Source organism: Engystomops pustulosus, chromosome 3 (genome assembly GCF_040894005.1).
Source record: "Engystomops pustulosus chromosome 3, aEngPut4.maternal, whole genome shotgun sequence".
Classification (NCBI taxonomy): domain Eukaryota; kingdom Metazoa; phylum Chordata; class Amphibia; order Anura; family Leptodactylidae; genus Engystomops; species Engystomops pustulosus.
The window spans coordinates 29,196,670-29,211,282 of record NC_092413.1 but is presented as its reverse complement, the minus strand read 5'-3'; the positions used below and the strand labels follow the sequence as shown (position 1 = coordinate 29,211,282).

Genomic DNA, 14,613 nt, shown 5'->3' with positions numbered 1-14,613 from the left:
GCCAAAATCATCCACTGAAGTAATTAGGTTTGAAAAAAAGAACACATCACACACATTCATGTATCCTTACTCCTAGAAGTAGTTCCCTGGAAGCCTTGTCTGACCTACTTTTTAAAAGTGTTGGTTAAATCACTACTAAGATGAGCATTGTCCCACCTGCTTGTCCTGATCGACAAGTCAAACTGTGCTATGATATTCTGTATGGAACATCGAGAGATAACTGTTACCTCATTGGGCACTTCTAATGTGACCAGGATGACACCATCTAAGATCCTGTTACATCTACCCCATATATGTATCTGATCACATCACTGCAGCAACATGCATGGAAGATGGGAAGGAGGAGAAGTCCATGGAAGCTGCTGTGATTTCAAGTGATCAGATACATACATGGGGTAGACGTTGTAGATGTAACAGGATCTTAGACGATTTGCGCCTGGTCATATGAGAAGAGGCACGGGACATAGGGAGTAGGTAGGAGGGGCTCGTCGAGCAGGACACGCCTTCTCTGATGCTAGAGAAGGCAACAAAAAGTTGATTAATGTGGATGTAAGGGAAACAATTTTTTGCGAAAAAGAAAGGCGTCAGTTAGTAAATAGGGCTTTGAGGGAACCTGTCACTGGTTGTATATGTAAAAATGTGGTGACAGGTTCCCTTTAACTAAAATCGGTTTAATACAGAGTACGAGTATGTATGGACAGAGTATGGGTCAATACAGTAATGCAGTTCATGTCCAAGCTCCAGGCAGCAGACCAAGTTTCTCGGACTCGAGATAAAAGTGTAGAATGAGCCCCAAACTGACCCCATCACCTGGATTATGGACAAAGTAAAAGACAACAATTTGCTTATTGTTTTTTTTTTATTATTTCTGTGTAAGCTAAAAGAAAAATGTACACGCTTACATTTCAAAAGAACTTGGGCATGCACTTGGACCTCGCTGCTACAGATCAAATTTGTTTGTTTTGTTTTTTTTTTTCCATAGGAATTTTCCCATAAATTTACATCCCAAAGTCTTCAATGTATGTACAGCCTAAACCATAGCAACCTATGATTATGCCTTTTGTTTTTTTTAATTTTTATTTTATACACTGTGCAAATCAGAAGGATAGTGGTACAACAAATAGACACAAATAAAAACTAAAAATCAGAACAGTAAATCAGAAACACATTCAGATTATTTTGGTCCTTCTTAACCCAAATCAAAACTGATTAAGTCCCCAAAACCCTGCAATTGTTTTTTTTTTTTTTTACACACAGACAGAATGGAGCAGGACAGACGCACAGATGCTCGGAGGATGGATGGTTGGTTTTGTTGTCCTGGCAGACACCATTATACATCTTCTGCCACCATTGCAGTTACTTCTGGTGGGGATTGGATCAGGGAGCATCACATCACCTGTACATGAAGTCCTTGAGGGACCTCGTCTGTTATATCGCTATAGATTCTACAGAAAGACGGGGGGCGGCCCTCCCGACATGGCGGCTTTAGTTACTATTTTCATAATAAGGTTTTTCTACTAGTCTAAAACTGAGTGCAAGTTGGAGTCCACAGACACCCTATTGTTTGGGGGAGTGGTAATGGAAAGTTTTATGGATACATTTCCAGGAGTATTAATAGGGGAAAGGTACAATACAGAGAACTGTGAAAAAGCACTTACTAAATCAGACATCACGGGAGAGCCACAAGGTGCCCTTAAAGGGGGTTTTCAAGCCAAGTAACATCCTGCTGGGGTGTGGTAATACAATAAAACTATCACTACACTGCACTCTCTGCACAACTCCCTACACCACAGGGGGCACATAGGAGGGCTATCAGCCAATCATTGCTTGTAGAGATGACACACCTCTGCCACTGATTGGCCGAGTGGTTACCCCTAGTGTTCCCTGTGGGAGTCACACAGTAAGTGCAGCGCGATGGACACTAGGAGGGGGAGTTTTAGAAGCTCATGGTGGCTGCCCCCTAGTGTTCACTGGGGGAGTTACACAGAAATAAATGGTGGACACTAGGAGCAGTGCTACCAGATGGCTAAATTTTATAATATCATTGGTGGTTACCCCTAGTGTTCCCTGTGGTAGTCACACAGGAAGTTTAGTGTGGGGAACACCAGGAGCGGCGCTACCACATCACCAAGTTATACAAGCTCTTCTGCCTATAACACAATAACTTTTAATTACAGTCCTGCCCCCCCCCAGTACATTTTAGCCATAGTTTTACTTGGCATCGTCACCCAGATTTCCCAAAAACATATGTAACTCAAAGGGGTATTCCAGCTACCTACTGGAGTAGCCAATAGAGATGGGGGAGGATACCGTCACATAAAGAAATAATAATATGGCAATATTAATATTTCTTAACATCACAGTCTGATATCGACCGCTTCATCACAAGTCTCCAGTGAAGATTGGAGGAGGGCGCAAGATTTGTTCTATCTGCTTAATGGTACTATAGGAAAGTGTTACACGTAGACTCTGGTGTCAAGATACATACCCCAGTGTATACTGTAATCATGAATATCAAGTAACAGGTATATGCACTTACTACTGCCCGCATGTCCATGTTGTAAATTTAATGTAAAGTCCCAGTGCCCTTTGATGCACTAGTTTAACATGTCAGCCTCATCCCCGAGAGCATAGCGGAAACTAAACTGGACTAAAAGTGTATAAAAAGTGTATAAAACACTGTGTAATCCCAAAAGATTGGGATTAGGGGGACATTCACATGGCCGTCTCAGGGGATGTATATGCGGCCGCAAATTTGTGGCCGCATATACGTCCCCATAGACGGCAATGGCGGCCCGGTGCGGATACGTGTTCCGGGACGTACATGGGGAAAAGATAGAACACGCTCCATCTTTCCCCATGTGTCAGGCTGTGCGGGGATATTCTCTATGGAGAGGGGAGGGGTCATACGGCCGTGTGAATGTACCCTTAGGCTGATTGCTTTCAACATGTCCAATCCCTTTCCCTTAAGATATGGAAGCATCACTGCAAATATTTTCCATTTCGTATCATTTCCAACAACGGCCATACTGACCATCACCCAGTTTTCCAAGAAACAAATCCAATCGAGGGAACAAAAAAAAAAAAAAAAAAATTGATAACTTCACAGAAGAGAAAAACTAAAATACCAACTGGTTTCAATGCTCCCCGCTCCAGATCCCGCAGTCGGCTCCAACTTAAGAGTTAAATTAACACACAAAATAAAACAACATTGAACATTTAGATGTAACAGTACAACAACTTCAATACGACCAGGAGCAGGAGACACAAAATAATAATAAAGTCACCACCACAGGCTCACAGGCAGTGAAGGTTTTGCATGTTCACTTTTGTCCGTTTTTGATTTTTCTTTTGTAAGAAAGGATCCACCAGTGTATGTACCCAGCACATCAACAAAACAAACAAAAAAACATTTCCCACTTGCCTTTATATACAAATTAAATTGAAGATTTTCTCATATAAATGAAGTATTCAGTGCGGAAATATACATCAGAGCGTATATACCCTTTATAGTGTCGCTTACCGACAAATCCGCCCGTGTGATTTTGTGAAAAAAAAAAAATGCAAGAACACTTTCATTCCTCTTTAAAAAGTTTGGATATAAAACATCCAATACGTTTTGGATTCTGTATTATTTTTCTTAAGTTTTTTTTGTTTTTGTGTGTGTGTGTTTTTAAATCAGTCAACCTTGTCTTGAGAACTTGATAAAGGTGTTAAGGAGACTGGGAACATCAACACCTTAGCATGCATGAAGGATAGATCGGGGAGGCTGGCTATGACCTTCGCAGCCTCGTCGCTAAGGTTCTCGTCCCTTCTAGGTTTCCTGTGAGAAATAAGATGAAACATCATTTGGTTAAGTCAAAATAGGACTAAAATATTTCATAATCTTCCTCATCTTTACTCGATTGCCCCCGTGCCCCTGATCGATTTGGCGTTTGTTTTGTAAAAATCCGTCCACCTGTTCAAAAGATATGGCCCTTGGAAGTTTATATGTGAACTAGCGGGTACAAAGGGGGTGTGTCCTTGTGTGTCCGTTGTATCCAAATAAAACGGTTACCGCCCCTTTACAGCGCTAACCCACATATAAAACTTCAAAGTTCCATATCTTTTGAACGGGAGAATGGACTTTTAAAAAAACAACACCAAACTGATCAGAGGAACAGTGACAACAAAATGAGGGCCGTTTTTTTGGTACTGGAGACAGACCCTCTTAAAATTTTAAATGTTACCAAATGTGGTTAGGAGTAAAACCAGACATTTAATCCATTACTCAAGTCAAATGTTAATTAATAAAACAGAAAAGTAATAAAAAGGAACATATGATGAGTATCTAGTATGAAGCCGAGCACATGGAGAAGGGAATAATTATATTCTGTGTTTTTTTTGTTTTTTTTACAAAGACGACAAACAATAACACAAAGAGTTAAACATGAGCTGTACTGCAGATTTCTAGATGTAGCCGCAGACACAAAGAGGACGTGCTCACCGTATGCCCTCAGCACGTCTTGTTAACATGTGATCAAACAGAATAGAAAAAGAATTCCCACGGGATGGTCCTGAGCTTCACGTCAAAGCCACAATTAGCATATGTAGAACTGAACGCTAGTGCTGGTTTACATAAGCAGCGATCGCTCAGGTCACCGGCAGCAGGCTCCTTGTCTAGACGCATAAACCTGGCATGTTGTACGCGAGCGGTACAAGTAAGTCGCTCTCCCGGTTGCCATGGTGACTAGCAACAAGGATAGATTTGATGCAGATCTAGAACAGCAACCTACCCAGTGCAGAAAGATACGGCTTTCGGAAAAATACTAAATACTTCTGCATTTGAGTGGTCGATATTAAAGTACTACCAGAAAAGATTAAATTGAGGCTCACTGCTTCTGTGGATAGGAGATACCAACCTGATCAGTAGGGTCCAAATGCTGGGGCCCCTGCAGAGTACAAAAGCACAGGTGCCATTCTTGGAACAGATGGAGCAGCAGGTAGGGTATACATCTGGCCACTCCATTTAATATTATGGGAGTGTCCGAAATTGCAGAGCACAGTGCTCAAATATCTCCGACACTGTCCTCTATGGTCTATGTGAGTGCCGGACATAGCCAAGCGCTGGGCTCAGCAATTTCTAACACTTCTATAGTACTGAATACAGCAGCAAGAAGCAGTGTTAACTTTTTGCTCCATCAAGTACTAAGAGGAGGAAGACCTCCATTATTAGAGACGAACGGATCTGAACATTAGGTTCGACATCCTCCGTTCAGCAGATCCGCCTAACCCAGACCGATTGACTGCTCTGCAGTCCACCAAGCAATCAGGCAGCTTTACGCCCCCAGCAACTAGAAACGGCATAACTGGTCAGGTGCGTCCACCAGGTATCAACCTGGCCAATCACAGCCATCCCCATTTGCCAGGGGCGCAAAGCTGCCCGATTGGCTGCCCTGCAGCCCATCATGCAACACGTCGGGTTGGGCGGAGCTGCTAAATAGAGGAAACCGAACCTAAAGTTTGGGTCGGCTAATTTCTAGTGGTGACCCTAGCAGTTGGACTCCTGATGATTTTGTTATCGCACATCCTCAGGGTTATAGAACCAAATCATTTTTCAGTTGATCATTATACTTGTTTTAGGTTTGGGATCTAGTGTTGCCAGATACTTTTAAAAGGTTTTCCCATTAAATAAAAAAAAAAATTCCCAGAGATGAAAAAAAGCCATATGGACCTGACAGATCTCCCAATGCTCTACATTTCCGGTAGCAGGAGAAAGAAGTCAATGTGCCCTTTTTTAAATTCAGTTCATCTGGGAATGGTAGCATTAATAATTCCTTTACCTGCGAGGCTCCATCTCCTCTACATGTTCTGAAAGTTAAAGGGGTTTTCCCGGGCCATGAAGGATAAGGACCTATCTATAGGTGGGCAGCAGCATTTCAGGGTTAGTGCAGGATCGACTCCCATTGGATTAAATAGAGGCTGAGCCTGCCGCACCCAATGGGCCTCTCCCACCTTAGCATATCTTAAGGATAGGTTGTCCAGAAAGCTCGATAAAGGTAGGTGGAAGCCCCTTGGCGCAAAATTTGTTGGGGGACCCCACTGAACGTAGCACAGAAAGTGTTAGACATTACTATTAAAAATTGTTGGGGGGGGGGGGGGGGGGTGGTCTGGGAAGTTGAATGAATTAGGTACAGAGGTGAGCCGACTGTCGGACTTTGCTGGTTGAGGCGCCTTGTGATGAAAGTGGTGGGGGCCCCGGGGTGTTCGCCCCTGGAGCCCTTTCTTTAATCTGGCCCTGATTTTCCACACAAATTAGCAGGAAAAAACATCTTTAATCTTAACAGAATGGCAAACGTGTGAAACTAGATCTACTTTAAACATTGCTAATGTTACATTGCGGTGAGAAGAAGCTGTCTCATGATCCGTACTCGATGACCTGAAGGGTGGTTTACCTTGCCGATGTGCTTGTGGTTTCCGCTGTAGACATCAGTCTTGCAAATGCATCAGTCACTTTGCTGCCGGCGTTGGAGGTTTCCACCTTTGCCGTCGTCAGTGCGTAGAGCTCCGGATCCACACCTTTCAGCATAAAATGATAAATCAGTGATGGGAGAAGTCAGTAGAGATGGAGGACAGTCACCTCATGGATCACAAAAGCACAGCACAAACCTCACACTCCTCTTAGTATCTGAGCACTCCAGTGTCAGTATCAGGACATGACGGTGGTGTAATAAGAGAGGTAGAGGTATGCCCTATATGTATATATCAAGTTATAACACAGATGTGTAATGCATAGGTCTAAACGGGAGAGCCACATATATGAGGAGGCCTTCAACTCTTTATCTGCTGACATAGGCCTATAAATAAGCAATGAATACACTCAGATACTTAGAGGTAGTATGCAGAAGACACGCACTAAACCACTCTACTATAAATCTACTACTCGCCGCGACGTAAGCTTGCTGAAGCATTAGGGACACCAACAAATCAACAGAGACAGCCTTAACAGGCTTCTTATGAAGATGGAACCCGTGAGGATTAATGGTACAGTACCTTGTTAATAGATTGCATCCAGGTTTTGGTACAGAAGGTTTTGCGAGAGTTTTATAGGAGGAAAGAGCAGAGTAAAACCTGGCAGGACTCCTAGGGGAGACAGTAGGAGTCCTGATGACACTATGATACAATGAGAGCAGTCAATCACTGTGTGTGGAGGGGCTTCAGTGTAGGCAGGTGCATCAGGACTCGTACCGTCTGACCAAAGGGTCCTGTCTGGATTTGTCTATAAGTAACAAAAAAAAAAAAAAAAAAATATAGAAATCCTGACAGGACTCTTACAAGAGTAAAACAGTCCTGAAAACACAAGGTTACAGGGTTAAGCATGGGAAGGTTTATGAGGACTCCTGTCGTCTCATCTAGAAGTCCAGCCAGGATTTACTCAATCTTGACTGGACTAAAAGTTGAGAAATCAGGGAAGAGATCCATTATGAAGCCCCCCCCTCCCCTCTCTGGCACAGCCGGATACATAAAGAGGCTCTGGCCTCCTGATGTATCCCATAGGCGACTGCGCTGGCATAGAATTGAGTTAAAGCCGGCGACCATTCAGTACTGAACAGTCGCAGCTAATAGCGAGTTCTCAGTTGCAGACTGAGAACGCCCCATGCCGGTATGGTAGGCTGCCAGCTGCGCCCTACCCTTCAAGCTCCTCTACAACCACTTGGGCAATGGTTGTTCGAAAAGCACAGAGAATATTTCAAGACTTGTACATTTGAAAATGGGTGTACAAGCCCTGATAAATCTCCCCATAAGAATCCCGATACACCTTCCTACACTTAAAGGGACACTCCAGTAATTCCGATTCATTGAATTATACCTTGTGCCTGGCCTGTATGGAGGAGCATGACTCTAGGAATACAATCAAAATGAGTCCAGCTCCTCCCTTCAGGCCATGCACCAAGTATTATTCAATGAATCAGCATTGCATGGAGTGTTCCTTTAATCCCACCCACATACAGTGAATGACAGCTCTCTCTGTATCAATGTGTTAGCAGGACTCTTACAGTCACACCTAGGAGTCCTGCAAGGATTGCTCTGTTTTTTTAAATCTGAAATCAGCTTTTCTTTCTCTAATATCTAGTCACTATATGAGATGAAGAGAAGCTGTAGTATAGTGCTCTCAGATAAGATTGACTGGGGTCACTCACTCTTCGGCTGGCAAGACAAATAATTGATCTCCATAAACCCTGGAGATGACCAGCAAAAGATGGGGTGTGGACAACTCAACACTATAAAGATCCAGGCCATAATTCTTTACCTCCTAGTAGCTCAGAATTTACTATTACAATCACGTGAGGTTATGGTAGGGCAGTACTATTCAGCTGCCCGTCTGTGGGGCTATTATAAACTCTGCCCTCTGTCTTATTCCTCTTGTTCCTAGATGAGCATCTTGAGAAGAACAATTAACACCCTTCACCTGCGAAGCCACCGTAGCCCAAGACGTTACATGATGCCACTAGATTAGACAGCCACCACTGCACCACCAGCTACTATCACATGCCTGGGCACTTCCAGGACAAGCCGACCACAACTACTGCGCTGCTTGTAGTGTTACCGTGCAATGTGTTCTTCGAAAGATCTTAAAAGGGAGTCTTCCAACTCCTACATAACCCCATTGGGGAGATCAGCATTGTACAGGGAACTTCATACTTTTTCCAACAATTTTAAAAGAAAATTAAATTTTTATATTTATGCAAATTAGCTTACTGGTGCACACTGAGGGCATGGGCACTGGTGCAACCCGTTTTTTTATGTACTTTCCTTTAATCATTGTGTATAGAACAATGTTGGGTAGCAATAAACAGAATACACAGACGACACCAGTTGCACCAGCAGACATGACCACACTCCCAATAAGTTGCTTATTTGCATAAATCTAAAACCTGAATTTTCTTTAAAATAATAATTTGTTGGTAAAGAGGACAATTATGGCTGGAAAGCTTACAAAGTGCCCTATACAATGCTGGCATCACTTATGGAGAGATTCGGTAGCTGCTAGACTCCCTTTAAGCTTGAAAGGGGGAGGATTAAGATATTTTTACTGTGTTACAACATGTAACATCCTACTCGGATATGTTTAAGCAGTGTAAGTGAATGGTTTGGCACAGTTGTACTTGTTGGTCAACCTGTGGAGTCCCAAGGCATGGCCGCTACACAAATAGAGCAACACCACTCCCAAATGTTCAGCAAGCTCGAACAAATGACTTTCCCAGAAACAAGTAAAACTTTGTGTGTGTGTTATAGTGTTAGTTTGGAAACCGCTGAAAGTAAATGAGACAAAGCCTCAGCTACCATTGGCAGGGTTCCCGAAAAAAATAAAATAAAAGACAGCGAAGACCATTTTATTTTGTTATCCCAAAGTGACCAGAGGTTCCTGAAGAGTTAAAAAGTGTAGAGTTAGTAAACAAGTTAGTAATGTGCGATGAGTAGTAGGGGAATCCTTAAAATCCTAGAATACACCAAGTATTAGTTTTTTGAGAAATGAAAGTTGAAACCTTTTAGGGTCTCCCAAGAACCCCAGGTCATACCCTGCTCATTATATTCTAATAGATGATGTTTATATTGGTGGCAGACGTGTCTAGCACTTTAAAGGAAACCTACCATTTGAGGTGATGTGTTATGAAGCAAACATACATTGAGAATGCTTTCGCTACACTGATGCAGAAACATATCTTGGTTAATCCCTGAGCTGAGTGGTTTTGCTGATAAAACAGATATAAACATTATGATAATGAAGCTCTGTCCCTTCTATGGATACTTCCGTGGTTCTCCTAGCCTGTGCAGGAGAAGATAATGCAATCACTATTGTCCCTGTCAGACAGAATAAACGATTGCTGCACCATCCCCCAGCTGCTGTGTACGAGTGATCCAGCTCAGGTTGATTAGTCATGCTTCACGAACCGCCATTTGTAATTCTAAGCTCCCTTGTGTAATGTGTTGATCGAGGCAGCCATGCTGACCCAGCTTTCCCAAGGTCCTGAATGTTATAATTGTTTTTTCAGGAAAACCCCTCAGCACAGGAATTAAACAAGATATGATCCTGCATCAGTGTAGCTACAGCATTCTCAAAGTATGTTTGCTTCATAATGCATCAAATCAAACGGTAGATCTCCTTTAATACTGTTTGCAATTTTGTAAAGGGGTTTTACAAGACCAAACATTGATGGCCTATCCTTAAAGGGATTAGGTCTACAATTGGAAATAAACGTCTGAGCCCGTCATCAGCAGAGTGGTAGACCTCAAGCTTCCCTTACCTGTCCTATGCATAATGAGACATCCGGAATCATCCAATAAGCCGCCTCGGAGGTCCCATTACAAATCATTGCAAGAAGTCACTTTAAAGGGAATCAGTCATTTGTATTGACTATAATAAACTAAGGCCGTGTTAGATATTGAGCATGGATATCTGTGTAACCATGGCTTTGTGTGTGTCATAAGTAGCAGCAGGCCTGTGAAAAATGAACTTTTATTTCAGGATGGTTTGATCTTTGAGCCTGAAGAGCTCTTTGCAATGAACTGTTACACAGCCCCTCCCCTCTGCTCTGAATCAATTCTGTAAGTGTCCAACCAAAATCGCGAATGTATGTCCTAACCTTAACAGAGGGGAGGGGCTGTGGAGCAACACAGTGCCAAGAGTGGAAAGCTCTTCAGGCTCGTAGACCCACCCAAATCCCTCACAAGAGCTGCAGAGCTCGATTATTACTTCACTTTTCCAATTCCTGTCACTACTTACAACAGACACACAAAGGTTACACAGCTCTCCAGGGACAATACCCAAAACAGCCTGTAACTTTTGTATGGTCAAAATTGCTGAAAGATTTCCTCTAAGGCTTTTACACAATAAATAGATAATATTAACTTTGATTTTATAGTTCCCCATCTTAGAGAGCCACAAGTATACTCATCCAGCGGATGTTTACTCATATAGCAACAGGGGGTGAGAACTGTCAAAGAATAAAGCCTAAGTGGAGGGCAAATGACTCAATAGGGTTATCGTATGGAGGTCATAAAGGTAAGGTTCGCCTGCTCCAGACCCTAGCTCCAGCAGCTGGAGTCTAGCTGCAATACATTGGAATGCCTGCATGTGATATTAACATCAACCTGTAGAGGCCACTGCAGGGAAAACGAGCAGTCAATGCCAACATCCCCTTACAAATTTATTAAAAGATCCCCCTTTAAAGGGGTCCAGTGTTGTGGTGAGACGTGGTGAGAGGCAATGTGCAGTGATGGCAGTTACACATCAATAGCATGGTAACAAGGCAGGACAGTCTGTTACGGCAACCTGAAGGATCATGGGACTTGTAGTTTTAGATGACGAGCATCTTGGATAAAACTCTGCTTTTAGGATTCACAAAATTTTATGAGCTGTTGAAACTATTTAAAACAATTTAAGCTCCATTTTGTGACTAATGACATTGAGTTTTGTTATATTCGTTTATTTATAGCTTCATGGGTCTTTGTATCAGAAGTTCCTATTCCTGGAATACCCCTTTAAACAAATAAAAAGTTTCTTTGTCCTTTCTTCTCATGTAGCTCTGTATAAGAAGATGAGACAATCCAGTAATTGTCTGTAAAGAGTTAAGTCATCAGAAGCTTTATCAGCTTCTCCTTATCTATCAGCTGTCTGTGGGAGTCCTGGAGGGGAAGTTTATACACATTGATAAAAGTAGGAAAAAACTGGAGGGTGAAAGAAAACACCTTTTAATAAAATGTATTACAATGCTTACTAGAATCATTTGCACTGCTGTTTTTAAAACTTGGTGAAAAGTTTAGTTACACTTTAACTTATCTTAATTCTGTGAGAAGCATCCGATATGACAGGCTCAGTCTTGGATGATACTACTCTGATCACTTGACAAAGGGATAAGATTTCTCCATGTTATACGGACTTAAGCTCACATCTTCTGGTATTGTACCTTTCATTTCATGTAATAAGACTGAGCGTAAGAGGCGCCCATTGTACGGATGATAAGATACAGAAAGGCTAAGCAATGCTAATTATACACAGTGATACTCCAAGGAGACGGCACTGAGATGATGAAATACACGTCTGCTACTGAAGGAGATCTGCTCTGGGCAGATAAGAATAGTTTAGAGGGGGCGTTACAATGGGCAATGGTTAATCCTGGTTGGGTTAAACATGATACAAGCGATCTTATTACAATATGGCCGGAACGCGGATGCCAAGATATCATGTGCCGACATGTAGTGTGATTGTAACATAGTCATTCCATCACATCCATGTAAGCCCGTCACTACTATACTACATATACTACTATGAAAAATATACAGGCGCCTTTAATGAGATACAAGCGAAATTTAACAAAAAATTCTATTTATTTGCCTTTCTTTCAGGTCTCTCTGGCAGTTTCAGGGGTCGCAGTGCATTGTGATTGGTTACAAAGAGCTTTTAAATTTCGGTCAATAGGGGCAAACTGTTTATTTCCGGAATGATAAACCAGGGGCACCAAAATCCAGGCACTGTGACTGTGGTAATCTTCTCATCTATGTTACCCATGGCCTCCTTCCATCTAAAACCAACGTTTACAACTATGCTAATGAGCCAGAAGGGGGGTGTTGCCAGATCCCTTCCCTTCTGCAACTTCACAGGCTGTTACACTGTACAGGAAGCTCTTCCCCCCCTCTCTCATGCCTCCTCTACACTTCCCCCACCACCTGGTGTAATTTGACACAGTGGGAGGGAGTAAGTGCTCCTACATAGTGTAAGATCCTATGGCGCTACAGAAGTGAGGGGCTCTAGTAATGGCCCCAACTGCCTTTCCAGCTCATTAGCATAAATTTACATGTTGTTAGGAACGTTGGATTGAGTCTCCAGCAGACTCTTTATACACAGGCTCAGTGGTGACGTCACATTGACAGCCATGCACTTGAGCAACCAGAGCACCGGAGAGGGGCAAGTACCGCTTGTTTGTTATTTGTATAGCCCCCTTGGTCCATGTAACCTGGCCCCAGTCAGCAACCTTATTGGCCAGTTTAGGACAGGTCCTAATGGGGTGTCAGTTTAATGTCCCAGATCGCTCTGACAAGTACAGCGCTCATGAATAGATATGACGTCCAATACTGCAGATTCCCCAATATCTCAGCTCGGGGACTGTATCACAGCAGGATGTAGATTAGATGGCTTTACAACCTTCAGTACGAAAATAACAAAAACTACAAATCCCTTTAAGAAAAAGGTGAAAATAAGGATAATATTCAAGACTAAAAAAAACTTACCATAAAAGTTCATGAACATGCAAAACCCCACAATGTCTGGGATATATTGTGTGACTATTGTGACGTGCGGGGATGTAATGTAATCTCGTATCCCTCTCACATGTATCCCAAGTATTTCCCCTATTGCTCCACTACTAGGAGCAAGGTTCAGCAATGTTTTTTGTAAGAGAGCGGGTTTCTTGTTTGTAGGAAAGCCACAGTGACGTGCTCATGCTTCCTAAGGCAACCATTGTGACACTCCGCTGACCTGGGATAGTGGTGGTGCTGTTAAAGCCACTGTCATCCACGGGTCCAAAGAAATCAAGATTCAGAAGAGTAGACCCTCCACTAGCTTGAAATTCATTGACCGTGTTGGGGAATTCAGCCGTGAGGGCGGATTGAGGGTAAAATACACACACACTTAAACATGCAGCACATTATCACTAGAATCCAACATCTTACATGGTTATGGGCAAAAGAGCCACTGAAGACAATGCAGAATAATTCACAGTATAGAATTCAGGTCTGTGGGATATAATTCTCCAGAACGTAATAATGCTTAAAGTTAAGTTATAACATATTAAAAGAAAAACAAAAACACAAAAACAAAACACATTCTAATGCTTAAAGGGAAACAGCCCGTTGTATCTGCACAACACGCGGCGGGTAAACATGACATGATCCACGCTGGTGCTCTACTTGTATACTAAGCTTTTGATGACCGATACTTACATTAGTTATACTTTTAGTAAGCGCCCAATTAGATCATACATAGCTGATGACATCACCAGGTCATGATGTGATGATGTCACCAATCTACTTTATTAGAATATTCCCAGGACAATTGCATCGCTAATCCATTCTCTGTGTAGTGGTTGATCGCCAGGAACTGCAGCTGCCTTCCTATACCCCGAGAACGGAGCTGGAAGAACAGCGCCATTCTATGTGTAGTGGTTGAGCTGTGTTACTACATCTTTTCCTAATGAAGGACTGTGACTAATAAGCTATAGGTCATCCATACTGTGACCTTGGAAAGCTCCAAAAAAAAGATCAGATCACCCACTTAGTAACCGCTGAAGGCGATTTAAAAAAAAAAAAAAAAAAAAATTACCTGGATTGTTTCCCTTCAAAACATCAAAAAAAAAAAAAAGGGTATTCCAGGATTTATTTTGATTTCCTAACCTTAGAATAGGTCATGAATATCAGAATGGCAGGGCCGGAGGCTTGGCGTCAGCGCCAATGGTTTATTTCAAGCTGGCACATTACTCCAGTGACTTCACAAGCCTTTGTGAAGGGTTTGTCGTTCAGTCATTAAATTGATTGGTGCTGATTTGCAATACCAAGCACAGCCACGATACAAGGCAT

The 14,613-nt window shown here is 42.5% G+C and overlaps 1 protein-coding gene across 2 annotated transcripts in view; it reads right to left on the bottom strand.

Annotated features, from left to right (window-relative positions):
- Positions 1–903: 903 nt before the first annotated feature.
- Positions 904–14,613, bottom strand: part of AFTPH (aftiphilin) — a 42,030-nt gene continuing 28,320 nt past the window's right edge. Inside the window, exons 8-10 of one of the 2 annotated variants that reach the window (XM_072140394.1) lie at positions 13,517–13,600; positions 6,435–6,558; positions 904–3,823 (exon numbers count right to left, since the gene is read on the bottom strand). In XM_072140394.1, coding sequence (XP_071996495.1) covers positions 3,679–3,823; positions 6,435–6,558; positions 13,517–13,600 — 353 coding nt within the window. In that variant the 3' untranslated portion in view covers positions 904–3,678. The remainder of the gene's footprint in view (positions 3,824–6,434; positions 6,559–13,516; positions 13,601–14,613) is intronic. The other variant, XM_072140395.1, reaches the window with a different exon arrangement.